A 16,075-nucleotide genomic window follows, 5' to 3' on the forward strand; every position below is an offset into this window, starting at 1 on the left:
GGACTTCCATGCAGACTTTTTTTTCCGTGAGTTTCTGTGAATCCAAAGCATAAAGTAAATAATCTTAATGTTCTTCAGAAGGGAGGAAAAGAAGTATGAAACCTTTCTTTCAAAGTTTAATTTTGCACACTGACCTGACACAGTATCTGTTGGCTGAGTGTTCAATCAGAATTTTTTCCAGAATAGTTCTACGTGCCCAGGGTGGGTTGCTTTTCTTAAGACAAAATCCATACAGGGAAAAACTGATTTGAAGGCTCAGTAAATAACAGAAGTAGGAATAAGGTGTAAGAGGGAAATTCACAGGTACAGCTGAAAAGGAATCAGGCCTTTAGCAGAACTTACCTTGAGACAGCTCGTTTAGCTCCTACCCCTCTCTCAGATTCCTGCTTACATTGCAAGGACAGCTCTGACACTCACAAGGCAGCTGAAATGCCATAGTTTACATCCCTGCATGTTAAGGTTACACAGCACTTATTTTGTGCTACCCTAATCTTCCAGTCTGAACCAGTAACCATGCAGTAGCTGCTCGGGTAGCTGAGGCCTTCTGGAGAAGGGGCAGAAGTCTCAGAGATCACGGAGGACAGCTGGGAGCAGAAGCCACCTCACGGTAAACCACCCACACTCAAGTCAAAGCCATGAAGATGTGAAGAGCAGGATTTCCAGAAAGAATTACTAGCTTCAGAGATTCAAGATCCTATTAAATTTGCTGGAGAAACAGATGACAGGTCAGCCGAATATGCTGGAATTAAAGCAAAAGCAATACCACATAGCAACTGCTACCAACGAAGAGCATGCACCCGCATTACACATTTGCTTGCTTCCACGTTTTTCTATTTCAAGTGATCAGGACCCCTAGAACAGAGACACAGCTCCAGGTTTAGGGGAGAGGTGCATGCTCCCTGACACAAGCAGTCAGTGCCCCAACCTTTCCAGCCCATGCACGGTAGCAAAACTTTCAGGCAGTACAAAACAACTACAAAAAAAAAAAAAAGAAAAAGAAAAGAAAATAGAAAAGTAAAGAAGAGAAAAATCAGTAAAGTACCAAGATTACATGGAAGCACATTTAAGTATTGAGAATTCCTCATAGTTGCTGAGAGAAGTAGCTGACTGAGGGGATGCAGATATATTAGCCTGTCCGCCCAAGGTTTTAAAAAGAAAAATTCTACAATGCTGCATCTGTATCTAATTTTTAAAATAGAAAATCTGCCACTCGGGAGTGGCTTAGTGTGTATTTTGGGAAGGGGGTATGACAGCTGAGTCATTAGAGTCAACGCTGTTTGTTTATATTGACACTGGATGAAGACAGTTAAATTAGCTGCTTGTGTCGTGTGCCCCTAAAATTTCATCTTCAAAGTGATGAACCTGGAAACGCTGCCCTACCACAGGAATTTCCACCTACTTGCTGCAAGTGAATATCCACCGGGTTCCCACTTGAACAGCCTGAAGACATTAAAGGAAGCAACTCTACAGCCAGCTCAACTAAACAGATGCAGAGGGAGGTGTCCTAGATACCCTCGGGTTTATATTTTTGGTCTGCTAAAATATACAGTTTACTGAGGTACAGTCTATTAGTAGACATAGTCTGTTTGGAATAGCAACCAATGAAGTAAAAAGGCAATACCTCCCATGACTTTGCAACTTCCCTTTAAGCTACAGCTAAAGGATTTCTTACAGCTTACTCTGCTGAAGTTTTAAAAAAAAAAAATCACACAGTTCTGTATGGGAAATGTAACACTTCGTTTGTCACAAATATTCTAGTCAAATATATTCATTCTTCAATCCCCTCTGACATGAATGTTTCTACATACTGATGCATCCAACTGTTCAGCTTTCAGGCTGGTCTTTTGTACAACCCGTTTATGAATACAACAATAACCAATCTGTAAATAGTTGCTATCTTGTACGGTACGGTGTATTTAACATTTGGGAAAACAAAAAGCAATCACTAACAATAAAATATTTAACATACTGATTCAAATATCCAGGGAGCAATTTTGTGTTTGCTTGTTGACATCCTGCAGCAGAAGTTAGAAGAGGTCTGTCCTTTGACAGACTTACTAGTTCAGAAGAGCTAGCGTACAGCATTATCAAACAGTAATGCCTGCAAAAGTTAATGCTGTTCGTAACAAGCACCAATCACATAATCTAATAAATTAACTCAAATTGTTAAGTGGAATTCAATTTACTCGACACATTTGCACACACATTCTGAAGATATTCCATGCCTGCCTGCTGGAAAGAGCAGTGAAGAAAGATTTCAAAACCATTACATTTTCCCCTCAGGTCAGCTATATATACACACCAGGAACCACAGAAAATCAGGCTTTGCTTTCTCCTAGATTCACTTGATCATTACATAAAACTCTTCTGCTGAAATCATGTGCCTAACTCCTAGATGGCACAATTAATTTAAACTTCCAGAACAGCTGAAGATAACTCTTGATTTCTGGGGAGAACAATTTTTTATTTTTTTTTATTTTTTTTACAAGCTGGACTTCTACCATTAGCAGATCAGTATCAAAAAGATAAAAAACAGACATATGCTTACAGTACCTTTAATTAAAACCTATCCGTGCATTTTTAAACAAAATGAATGCCTATTTCCCCTGTTAGGGGATTAAATGTATTCAATTTGTAAGATTTTTTAAGCAGAAAATTTTGTATTTTTCTAATTATAACAAAATAAATTTAGTTTAAAACTATAAATCATAGAACCAAGGAAACAAACTACCTCAGGCCTGAATTTACTGTCTTATTCTTATGACTAGAGCAGAAGAAAATCAGATTTCAAAAAATTTTAGCGTTCATCTTGCGAAGATGATTGAAAATAAGTGATTTTAACTTTTTTAAATGAAATAAACCTGCTTCTTCCTCCTCCCCACCCCCCCTAAAGAAAAAGTTAGCACCTTTTTCAATTAGCATTTAGAAAGCAGCATCTTCTGTCCTCCTACTTCTCTTAACAAATCTCCATACACATTCTCTTATCAAAAATTCTTTACTAGACAGCCAGTGCTATACTATTAACTTGACAAGCTTGAAAGAAAAAAAGGAGCAAAACTGAAAAATAAAAATGTAAGATGCTAAGTCAAAGTTCTATTTATATCTATGCACACATACACATGCATTTGCCTACACATGTAGGCTATGACTATAAATTCAGATATCTATGTACACATGTGTACATACATATACAGCTTGTGACTAAATTCATAGAGAATGCAGTCACGAATTTTTGAGGACTGGAATATGCACAAATTGCAACTGAATCGAAAAGATTCCGGGTGTAAAAATACATGTTCTGGCTGATCTAGCTGAAGCAGGTTGAGAATTTATAATCACTAGCTGCTTATGTTTGTCGGGCTGTGCAAGACAGCATGTAAGCATTTGTAGTCCATTTCAACACAAAATCACAGCTGAAGTTGGCTTAAATTAAGCAGTGTAATTTTGCAGTGAAACAGGCTTAAGAGCATATACAGAGTCCATCGTGCCATCTGCAAGAGCTTTGCATCTTTCTCCTCTCAACCACTGACCTCAGGTCCATCCTCTGTGCACTCAGTTTCATGGAGGGTGTCCCCTGGTGCTTGCTGCTCCCAGTACTGCCCTCTCTCTTTGATTTGGCTTTACCCTTTATCTAGTTGCTACCCTGGAAACGTTCTTCAGAAAGCTGACTAAGCCACTAGTCCTGTCACACATCCTTTCCCTTGAAGTCATCTTCTAGAACTAATAAGAGAAGTATTGTTTAAAACTGTATCATTATTTCAAGAACACCTTGAACATTTCACTGCCTCAGCACTGATTTTTTTTGAAGTGTGTGGTAATCCTCACGCACAAATATTCTCTAAGCTACAGTTTTAATCAGAAGGATACCACGCAGAGGTGATAAATTCCATCACAGAAATAAAGATCCGTCACAGAAATAAGTGAGAGTCATTTGGAAGACTAAACTTCTACCAAATGTGTTAAATTAATTAAAAGAACCATAACTGAGTTTTCTTTAAATACAGGAGTAAGGCATCTGACACAATGGTTAATTCAAAAATAAAAAATGCCAAACAACCAAAAAAAAAAAAAGCACAAAAATGCTTTGCTAGAGAATGTAACCAGAATATTTTCCAGAAGAAAAGTTCAAGAGTACTATACTCAAATGTATATCTATAAAGTGATCATAACTGTAAGGACTTTGCGATACAGAAAGTGGTGTGCTTACCTAGCATACGAATGTACAACGCAGTCTGATCAGAGCTGTCATAGGAAATTGCTCCACGTCTCTGAAAAAAAAAAAAGAGGTATTTCATGCATGTTACAACTGTGTTTTTTTAATTGAAACAAAAGTATTGATTGTCCATTTCCAATTTACTCCTCAAAATTAATCTTCAAAATCTGAACGTGCATCCTTCAAATATGTGTGCTGATATTGTTTTTGGAGGAGACAAAGGAAGGACAAGAATTCATGAAGAAACTAAGAAAAACAGAACCAGAGTGCGGAAGAAAAATATCCCTCTACATTTCTTTCCAGATGCTTCTCAAACATTTCCTACAATAAATAAGGCACATAACAAGATTAAACAGACCCCAAAATGTGTTCCTTATCACCTTCTGCGGTGTAATACCTGAAACAAATACTTGCGGTTCCTAGCTTATTTATTTACCCATGGGTTATTTCCCTCTTTGAAGCTAAAAGAAGTTTTAAAAGATGTAAAAAGTTGCATGACACCATTGCTGCATCTGAGGAATTGAACGTATTTTCTGCAAGGGCAGGATGCGGCTGGCATGTGCCACCTTCCTTCCACCCAGTACTTTCTGCAGGCAAATCAAGGTACCGGTGAAGCAGGATGCAACCCGTAAAGGCTGAAGAAAGGTCTACAAGAGCCATCAAGCTATCTGCGCAGGACACAGACTCCCAAACAGGATGTATTTCTTACCTACACAAAGCCGCCTTTATAGCCCCACACACATCCAGCTGATGCGATAACAGTTATAATTCAGGAAGTTATAATTCCTGAAAATGTGGTGAACTAGTCCTGCAACAGCTAAAAACGGGGGAAAATGTTCCTGTAGTTACACAACACTGACTTTTTCTTGTCCAACACGCTTACATTGAGAACAGAGAAATCCTGTGTGCCTAAAAGGTTTATCCTACCCCTTCAAGAAGCCCAGGTAAAAGCCAGCCTGGAGGTGAGTGCAGTAACTGAATGCACTCAAAGAAAGACTAGAGATCAATAACCTCCATCAGTATGATTTGTGTAACTGATGTGTTAAGACCCCCAAAACCCAGAAAGTACATAGTAGTTCTAGTATTTTTCATGTTAAGAGGACAGGAAAAAAAAAGTGACAACAAAAACAGACAAAACCTTATACTTGAGGTCAAAAAAGTTTGTTTTTTCCAAAGGTTAAACTTAATGTTTAATTACAGAAATGACCAACGACCTAACTCCAACTCAGGTCTGATTATATTAGCTGTTGTAAAGACTACAAAGAATTCCCTATACCGCGCTTTTATACTGTCTTAGCTTTTGTTCGATACTTCCTTAGAAGACCATAAACGATGCAAATAATCCTTCCTTTGAAATATGTTTGTACAGCATTTCACACAGCGGCGTGCCTGTCCTGATGGGGAAGCTAGCAATCCGCCTCATCAGCCAGGAAACGATGCTGATTTCCCACTAACACGTTCAAGTTTCCTCCTGTAACCTGCCTTAGAAATTCAGCAAATCTCAGCCGAATGTATCTGCAGCAGCCTGGAACATTTTGTGTCATTGACTAGGCACAAGCAGGGAGGTAATTTAGTGCTAACTTGCAATTTGCACCTCTCTATCACAGATTAGTGGACGTGTCCAGTACAGCTCTGTAATCTAATGCTGGAGAAAACTCAGCACACGTGCAGCTAGGAGAACCATAACCAAGGGGAGTATTAGTCTCTGAGAAGAAAAACAATATACAAAAATCGACCAAAATAGAAATCCCTTTGATGCACCGATTTTAAAACATTATTTGCCAGCTAACAATCTAAAATCATACTGGCTGGCTAAAGTAGCACATCCATGTATGAGATCAAACACATGGACACGTTTTTAAAAACATAACCCACTTGCTTACACGAACAAGTGATTTGGTTCTGCAAGGATAGTAAGAGATCTCACAGGAATCCTCAAGCAATCAAACCCTTTCCAAGTTACCTTTCAAAGTTTGGTTTCGAAAAGAAAAGCAATTTATTTTGTAAACCTCACAAATAAGACTTACAGATGTAGTATGACAACCCCACCCATTGTTGCTAAAAGGGTAGAGGTCCTACAGATATTCCACTCACTGAAATATGTTAAATATAATAGGTAAAAGGAAAAAAATAGATTAAAATAATAGATAAATAAGATAAGAATAGTTAAAAATAGGTAAGTTAGATAAAAGGTTTATCACCAAGTTCCACCAAGAGGAAGGCAGAGGATGGGTGCTGAGTGGTTGGACATGAGAGCAGAGAACAAGGGAGGCACGGAGCACTGCGAATGCTGCTGTGTGCAGCCATAGACCACGCAGGGAGCCAACAGTGCCGGGGTTTCAGCAGCCTGCGAGAGGTAGGTAAGTGTAATAACACTGTGCTCATCCAGCCACGGACTGCACTGGTGTCTGCTCACGTCCTGCAGAGCCAATAAACTGTACCAGCCAGCATCCTGCAGGCTGGGGTGCATCACCCAGCTCACCACTCTAAACTCTGGGTGTATTTGTTAAACTATACTACACTGCTCTACACTGCACTAGAAAAATGCGCCATCCTGCAAAAGGAAAAAAGTAGAGTCATTTAATCTGCCCTGACTGCAATTCCTTAAGGTATGCTGTCCAGGTTCCACTTTTAAATCCACCCAAATCCAGCAAACAGAAGGAGCATCAGCTCCCACCAAGAACCATCGTGTGCAGCAAATTCGTTAAGCAGAAGGAAAAATAAATCCTAAAAAAAAAAAAAAAGAAAAAAAAAAAAAACACACAAAGTTTCTGTGAAGCAAGTAACAGCTCAAACAATTTAATCACTGGGATTCTACCCCTGGTGACCACCAGAAACGACTCCCCTCTCATCACTAATTGAAGCCCCATTCTCTGTAGCCTACATCAGGACTACACTTCCAATATAAATTTGCTGTGCTTGCAGAGTGAAGATAACTAGCATACACTGTATCAACCTACAGAAACCATGGCTAACGACTTCAAGGACTGACTTCCAATACTTCAAAATACCAGACCAGCACTTGAAGCTGGATGGGTCTGAAAAGCAGTCAAGACCAAGACCTTGGTCTTTCTGACCAAGTCAGTCTAATTCCTAACTACTGTGTTTATAGCAAAATCTGCCAAATCCAAACTTATGTCAAATTATTCTACCCAAATTACCTTTTTTTTGTACTGTCCAGCCATGAGTACAAGTCTGAACTGGGTGGGCTCTTCTGCTTCAGCAGTAAAGATAAATGACAAAAAGACAACTGGGAAGTTGGAGGAACGTTTACGCTGGATTTCCACTTTGCAAACCTCATCTTAGATTTCATTTTCATATTAGGGTGCCATTTCTTCTTCCAAAGAACAACACGGGAAGAAAAGCTTGCATTTCTCAAATCTTTATGGAAAGGGAACGGAAGAAGTTCAAACTCAAGCAGAAGATCCACTACTGCAAGAATGGCAATGATAAAAGGGCTCCAGAAAAGCGGGCGAAGGGAATATCTATTGGAAGACAGATGCAAGTCAGTTCTTTCTGAAAATCTTTTCACAAGACTATAGGAAACCATTAAAGGTCACGCTGTGGGAATGGCATGCAAAACTAGCGCGTAAATACTGCTTCATCAGAGGGAAGCCACTTCATTGATGCTGGGTGGCACAGCATAAGCAGGTAACAACTGGAGGCAGAGGACCTGCTCTGTTCAAGCTAGATGGAAAAGTTTCCATCGATAGATCAGTTTTATCAAAATGATTTCCTCATCCAGTTCAGAGCAGAGCACCAGAATTATTCCTAGGTACTTCGTTACTTCGATATTTTTTTTTACCTACTTGGCGCAACAACCAGAGAGACTGTTTTCAGCCAGAGAAGTTGAGGACAAGTTTGGAGAAGTTACTGTATTATGGCAACTGCAATTTGCTGGTTATGCTGCTACAAACATACACCCTTGGAAACAATTTAAGACTCTAAGCCTGTTATTCACCTCCAAGTGCCTAGAATGACAAATTAATTAGACCGGATTTCTCCAACTATTACTGGATTTCAAAAGCAAGACTGTCATTTAACATAATTCCTACAATGATTTCAGTAATTAAAATTCCCGTGTTCCACAAGATACCGCCGAGCTTCTACAAGGGAAGGTGCTGGGAAGTGCTGCTTTAGAGCACTTACACCGCTGTTAGACAGAGGCAGGCCACTGCAAGGCAGCCCCACTGCTACTTTCCAAATCAGCCACTTAAGTCCAAAACAGTCCTTTTGAAAGTTTATCAAACCAGCAAAAAGAAAATGGGTTTAATTTCAGGAAGATGCTAACAGCATGAAGATTATCTTTAGTTATGTATATAGCAAATATCTGAAGGGGACTACTTTCATATTTTCTTACATATAAAGCTCATCATATAATCGTCACCCTGAGATGAAAATGGTCATTATCAAACTTAGCTACTGTCTGAATGAGTGTAGTTACCAGCTTCAGTGATACAGCCATCTAACACCTACCTTTCATGTATTTTGTCTCACACACCTTAGAAGTATAGCATGTGGCATCATAAGACTTCCCTGACGTTTTGTTAGCTTAAAAACTTCAAGTTTTAACAAAAAGTAACAAAAGCTTCAAAATTGATAAGAAAACAGGAAAAAAAAAAAAAAAAAAAAAAAGCATATAACTGACTGAAGTAGAGACAGAAAACCTTTAGGAAACTCAATCAGAATGGCTGAAGGACACAAAAGCAATAGCAAAGTGGGATGACTGGGTGATCACAATAAATAAATGTAATTATACACATTTGAAAGAAATGACCATTCATGTAATTAAGAACGCAGCCATGCTACATCAGCTACCTGCAAGTCCTGTTTTTCTCCCCTTAAGAGAATCTTTGACCAAACTGAACAAGGACAAAATCCCTGAGCAGGCTGTGTCAAATTTCAAAGAACCAACAAACCAAGAGCACATAGCGTAGGTGACACACTGACTAGAATACCAGCTGGTAAAACTTTGGAGACTATAATCTGCCTTCAGACACAACTGAACATTTATTAGTGCGTTCTGGTCTTTTTCTTGATGTGACAAAAGTTGTCACGATTGCTAGTAACTAATCTTGACCACTTGTGCTTTTAGTAAATTGAGAACTGTGCTGCTGGTAGTGACTGATGATTTGGGGCACAGAAATCTGGCAAAGCTCATTGTTACACCAAGTTCAAATTCACATTTGTTCAGACACCCCTCTAGTTTGTATAAAAACATTAACATTGTGTGTTAATAAAAATATAAAACTGTATATAAATGCAGGAACTCTTCACAATCTGAAACTTTAATGCTCCATTCCTTTGGGGATTAACCCCCAGCTAGGCAGTGAGCTATGCTGAGAAGAGCCTGGTCTCCTCTCCAGGCACCTGCTCCACCCCAGTTTACTGCCATCAATGCAGATACTCTTCTTTACAACAGAGGAGTAGGCACTCCCCACCTCCTCTTACGTTTGCATGCATTTTTCTCAAACACAGGCATCAACCAGGGAAAGGCTACCAAGCAAGAGAAGGAGCTGGTATTTCACCTCAGCAAACAGAACTGGTATTTCCACTCCCTCAAATCAACAATACAAAAGGATATCCTGTCCAGGAAGCAAAACACTCCAATTTGTATTATTCTCACTCTGTTTAAAATTCTTTCTCCTTATTTTCACAAAGCCTTTCAAGTGCTGTAAAATCGAAGATCTGCTAGGAAAGGCAGCTGACAAAACCCTGCCCTTCAGAAGCCATTTGAGGTCACTTCTCCCAGTCCCCTAACCGGCACGGCACCGCTACAAACTCTTCCCACTTCAAGCAAGGAAGCGAGAGCTACAAAAGCGTGTACCAACACTTAAGAAACACAATCTTAGATGAAGAATGACGTATTTCCAAAATAGAGTTTAAAAAGGAAATTAAAAAATCAGCTCTTGTGGAGGTCTTAGTGACTCGTTTTCTCTCGGGCTCCCCATAAAACCGAAGTGGAACAATAAAACGACCTACCTTAGAAGTAATCCATCTGATAAGGATCAGAGTTGGAGAGTTAAAGATCAGTGCAATTCCCACTGGATCACCCAAAAGACCTGCAGCATAATCCCCTCCTGATCCCCGACAGTGCTGAAAGCCCTTGGAGCATTAAGAGGTCAGCAAATAAGAGGGAGCAGGGCTCTGCCTGCAGCTGCAGGCACAACGGTGCCCCCCAAACCCCACAACACACCCCACAAGAGGGACGCTGCCTGAAGTGGATGGCAGGACAGCCTCAGGACACTCCAAATGGCGAGCACTGATCATCTCCCTACAACTAGGAAAAGGAGAAACACAAAGAAACACAATGATGTTTGTGCACGTATTTCAGTGCTGCAAAGCTTGGGTGAAGCTGAAAGCACCCGAGCTCACCCCGGACACCGTCTCGCCCTTGCATTTTATGACGAGCCTGATTCCCACAGGTTTCCCTGCAGCTGACATTCAGGAGCCCCCCCCCCCCCCTTTTTTTTTTTTTTTTAATCTCCGCCACCTGGGGAACTACTATGAACTGAACTTCAAAACTCACTTCAAGGTTGCTTTTATGGCAAGTTACTATAAATAATGTTAAAGAAAGACAGTTAATGCAGTGAATCCACGCAGGCATTAAAACCGATCTCAGTTCCCTAATCTCTTCCTACATCCACTACATACCAAGTCATCCTTTATGGTACCTTTACCTCTACACATACTCAGGCCTGAATTACCACATTTCTGCCATTTATTGCTCAAACACTTGGACTCGTCTCCAGTTTGCCCCCCACCCTGCCACGTCCCAGGGCTGGAGCAAACTGATTTCCTCTGAGAGCACCGATCACACAGCCAAACAGTTTCATGTCCTCGGAGCAGTTTTGACATAAAGCTGACAAAAATGTTTAATAAATACAAAGATTCCTTCAATGAGTATTGGAACAAATGATTTCAGAGTGCAGGATACCAAGGAGTTAAAAACAATAAAATTGAGTAACCAAAAAGAAAATAAGATACTGCCTCTCCTTAGAATTATTTTTATTGTAAAAAGACCACATCATAAATTCAAGTAGAAGCCCAAACTACAAAGTCAGCAGAGAGCTACCAAAGGAATAGCTTCAGCACTGAGAAACTTTCCTCATTCACAAGAAGTGTGGAGGCATGCCCCAGTGGACATTTACTGAATGAAAAAAGATGAAGACTCAATGGAGATGGAGTTCTGCTGTTAGGAATCGTGTTATAAAATATTTGTGCTGGCTTTTAGACTACGATCACCATCTCAGCACCAGCTGAAGGTAGCTACAGCACCATTATATCTGCTCCCTCCTCTCCCACTACCTCTGAATACCTGTCAATTCAAAACCATAGCCATAGCACAAGCTCTCCACATGCACCCTTTGGCACCTCACTGAATAAATACTAAACTATAAACCATCATGCATGTAGATTTAAAAGCATTACCATCTCCGAAGACTTGGTCAAGTTTAAGACACTCCAACAACTAGTAATCACCAGTCTATTTTTATTTATTTAAAGTAACATCGAATAAAACAGAATCAATAAATGACATTAGGCTGTACCTGCATTAGCAATTTGAGACAACAGGACCAGATCAGGGTGCAGCAGCTGCTGATGGCTTTACACCCAGCCTGTATGACACTGAAGAAACATGGATATTCAAAGGCCACATCCAGGCAGGCTTCCTGAACGGGACTCTACCACAGGAGGCTAAAAGCTGCCAAAAATGATTGGTAATTGGTAAATCCACTATGCCACCATCACAGATCAGAGTACGTGTTGTGCACAGGAGGAGAGGAATGGTTAGCTTCTTCTTAAAGAAGCGAGGAGAGATCAAACCCATGCTGTAACACATAAAAAAGGGCATGGTAAACAGGGACAATGAGGTGATTTGCTTCGAAGCTCCGTTCTCCTGCAACTAAAATGAAGAGAAATACAGCCTTGCATTCTTTGAAAGGTCAAACACTTCTCTCTGCCACCACTGTTCTCAGTCCCTGATCAATTTTCTGCTTAGCTGTCTCAAAGCACATGAAAACGCTCTTGGAGTGGATTGATGGCCTTATTCCCGGCACGTGGAGCGAGCCTTTCTTCCACTGGCACCAGAAACGCATTATCTTAGAAGACAAACAAAGTAATTACCCTTTGCTCTTTTGTCTTCTACAGTACGTGGTCTAATTAATTAAACTTTTCTTACTTAGACCTTTTCTTAGAATGCATAAGTTTAATACTGAAATGCAGGAAGAAAAATATTTGCCTGCCTATCTGTTAAATGCACTACAGCACTATTTGGTTTATCTGTGCCTTGGGAACTGAAAGGCTGTTTCATAAAAAGGATTCTGAATTGGGGGCAGGGCAAGTCCAAAAAGTGCAGATTTGCACGAGATGTGTTAAGACATCAATGAAAAAAGCTGAGGAGCTTCTCTGGGAGTAAGTACTGCTTTGAATACACCCAGTACCAATTCTAAGATGAAGGAGAGATAAATGATGTTTTACTTAAATATGAAAGAAATTGTTCAAGGTCATCAGCAGATCTGGTAAAACCTCAGGTACAAGACTACATCACAATACATGCAAAAAAGGCAGTACTGAATTCCCTCTATGTATTAACTATCGTACTATCTAGGCTGTGGGAGTACAAGCAGCAACACTCAGGCTGCTGACACCACCAGTCTCAGCTTCTTCCCGAGATGAGGGAGCACACCAGAACGAACAGCTATCGTGTATTACCTTTTTTTTGCTGAGGCTTTTCATTTTCTGTCTTTATCTTCTCAACACATGCAGAGATCCCATGCTTGATAAAGTCAGATTTCCCATACTTCACAAGTATCTCATGCAAGCCTGCATCTAGTTCCCCTCTTCTTACCATCAGCTGCATTAAACAAGTGCAACCAGTGTCTCCTACAGTTTTCAAAGGAACACACATCCCAGGAACTTGAATTTAAACTTAATGACATAAGGCACTGTAGATGCAGCTAAGCAAAGGCATGTTTGGATACAGTTTTTGCGTGTACTGTGTATATGTATCTTCCATAATCCCATTTAAAAAAACAAACATTAGCAATAGTGAAGCACAGGGTTTTAGATTTTTTTATTATTATTATTTATTTATTTTTTACAAATATTCCAGTAGAGAATTTGCCATTTATTTTCAGAATATCAGAGCAGATGTCACTTTGGCTTCCTTTTGAAACTGCCATAGCACAGGACCAGCTTCTACCAAAGTAGCTCTCCATTAATATGCCGTTGTGGTTTGCAATAAGAGCCTTGCAGGTACCTGAGAGTAAAGTACCATGTGCATGATCCCAGTTTTAACTGTACACTTCTCAATACCCATCTGTTCCAATCTTTCTTCTTTATTTTAAAAATGAATTTAAGCCATCCTGAAGAACGACTCATTGTCTTACAAACCTCAGTAACTACTACATCTACAGATGCTTCTTTAACTGCTCCCCACCAAATAAAAAAAAAATAAAACTCAACAACACCTACAAGAAACCCAGAGTTGAAACAACTGCACCATATTTCACGTACACTGCTGGGTCTCATACAAGACCTGTTTAAACGCAGCAGGGTTTCACTATCTCCATCACATGAGGATTTTGAAATGCAGAATTTTGAGGCCTGTTGCTGATCTCTCCCACTTTCCAGAACGTCCTGATTTCACAAGCACGCACTTGTCCACCTGGCCCAGAAATGATCTCTCTGTGGGGTCTCACTTGCCCTTCAAATATCATCTTCCTAAGCAGACACAGAACAGTGACTTGTGGCACCTGGATTTCTAGGATACAGCCCTGACTGGCCCATGACTTGTTCTGGGCCAGTCAGGAAGTTTTGCTGTACTTACATTAACAGCATGCGAAGACAGCAGAGGAGTAAGTCATTTACCAAGTCATCAGCACGCAGTAAAAGACAAAGCTCTAAACTCATTTCAATTTTTTCTTCATTTTCCTCTCTGCCTTATTGTCTCATTTGATCTCTCTCTCTCTAGCAGGCTTCACTAACAAAGAATAGTTAAATGCTAATCTATGAGAAGTATTCTTGTAACTACATGGGTAGCTGTTTGCTGCAGCCCAAACCATCCGCTAGCATCGCACTCAAGAAAAATAGACAGAAAATACCCCATTATTGTTACGGATCCTGAGAATAAGCCTTCCAGAATTACAAAATGCATATATAGTGACCAACTTCTATAAATGCCACTTCTCTTCTGTCTTAATTTAAAAGGTTACCTAAGCTTTATAATTTCAATTCAACTTCTCGAAATACCTGCCTTGCTGACACTGAGACGCATGACTCCGACTGTTCCGTTCATTAATACAGCTTCTTATCAGCTAGTGAGCAATAAGCAAACATAAGTTAAAAAAAAAAGTTTGCAAAATTCACCTTCATTACCATGTGTACACAGCCATTAACTCCGAAGTCATTGCAACTAAACTCAAGGAGCTGGCTGATCTTAAAGCAAGGCTCAGAGTTGCAGAACTTCAACTTGCAAAAAGCCAAGGACAGCTACTGGTCCAGAAGGCAGAACTACGCAATTTCCTTTAAAACCATTTAAATTTTAGGCATCTGCCATCTCAGTCCTCAGTGAGGAAGAAGAAAAAGAATCCAAGCCGAGCAAATAAAAGGGATCTGAAAACCTTACGTTTCTATACTGCCATATTCAGTCATCAGCTGCTCTAACACAGCAACAGGAAATCACCAGGATCATCCTCTGTTCACTTCAGATGTTATCTTCAAAAAGGGTATGAGGTATTAAACACTTTGCTAAACAAAGCACGTAAATCTTTGCCAAAGTAAGCAAGCAAGCTATGAAACGTTATATTTTGTTTCTGATAACTGTTTTTTAACCTTTCATGTTACTTTCTCAAAATCGTGGTTATGCAGGTTAAAAGAAGCAGCCTTGTGTGACGACATGGCAAAAATGCGTGTGTATCAGTTGGGGGGTAAATGTGAATGGATTTAATTTCCTTAAGTTAAACGTCTACAAATAAGTTCTTTCTAAAACACTTCTCTTGCAACACCAATTAGAATAAACTCTTAGCCTCTCTCTCATATAACAAACTATAATTAATCTATATATCTATCTATAAATCTGATCTAGTACATCGCAATTTCTATAAACACAAAGAACACACCATTATAAATTCAGAGCATCTAAAGTGGTTCATCTGTCACGCTGTTTGTACCATATAACCTGTGGCCTTGCAAAAACATCTAGCAAAAGAACTGAAATTCTACAACACAGTATTTTTTTATTTTTTTTTCCTGGCTCCCATTTTCTGAGGCTGCTTACTTACAATTGTATTGTAGAGGCATTTACACACATTTAAAAGAAAAAAAAAAAAAAAGAAAAGAAAACCAGCACACTCAAGTGAACGTGAAGAAAGGAAGGATGTTGGAACTAAATTTCCAAACAATTCCAGCATTTGTCTTCCAAAACTAAGACAAAGGATTTGCCTTTTTGAATGAGCAACCTCTATTACTAAAACGTGTTTTTTTTTGTGCATGTGTTTTTGTTGTTCACAATTTGTTTTTTTGTTTTTTGGAGGGTTGTTTGTTTGTTTTGAACGGGGGTGTTTTTAATATAGCATTCATAACAGAAGATACTGAGAAGATTATCAGTGAAAAGAATGTCTATTCATTTCAGTGTCTGAAGCCTCTGTGACCTCTACCTTCACGCTGTAGACTAGAAAAATGAAGTTGCTTATAAGCTTTTGCAAACATCAACTGTTTACCAAATTGTTCACTTGTATTTGGGATGGCTGGGGGTCAGAGGAGAGGTAGAACAGGTTGGATAGCCATCAGAAAAAAACAGGTTAATGTATAAATAACTGTATGTTTATACACACTTCCAACAGTTTTATTTACAGTGTG

At 39.6% G+C, this 16,075-nt stretch overlaps 1 protein-coding gene across 3 annotated transcripts in view; it reads right to left on the minus strand.

The window, feature by feature from the left end:
* PDE7A (phosphodiesterase 7A) overlaps window positions 1-16,075 on the minus strand; it is a 73,271-nt gene that overhangs the window by 31,075 nt on the left and 26,121 nt on the right. For all 3 annotated transcript variants that reach the window (XM_084282948.1, XM_084282949.1, XM_084282947.1), the window contains exon 2: window positions 4,208-4,268. In XM_084282948.1, the coding sequence (XP_084139074.1) occupies window positions 4,208-4,268 (61 nt within the window). The remainder of the gene's footprint in view (window positions 1-4,207; window positions 4,269-16,075) is intronic.

This window comes from Netta rufina, assembly GCF_964035555.1.
Source record: "Netta rufina genome assembly, chromosome: 2".
NCBI lineage: Eukaryota > Metazoa > Chordata > Aves > Anseriformes > Anatidae > Netta > Netta rufina.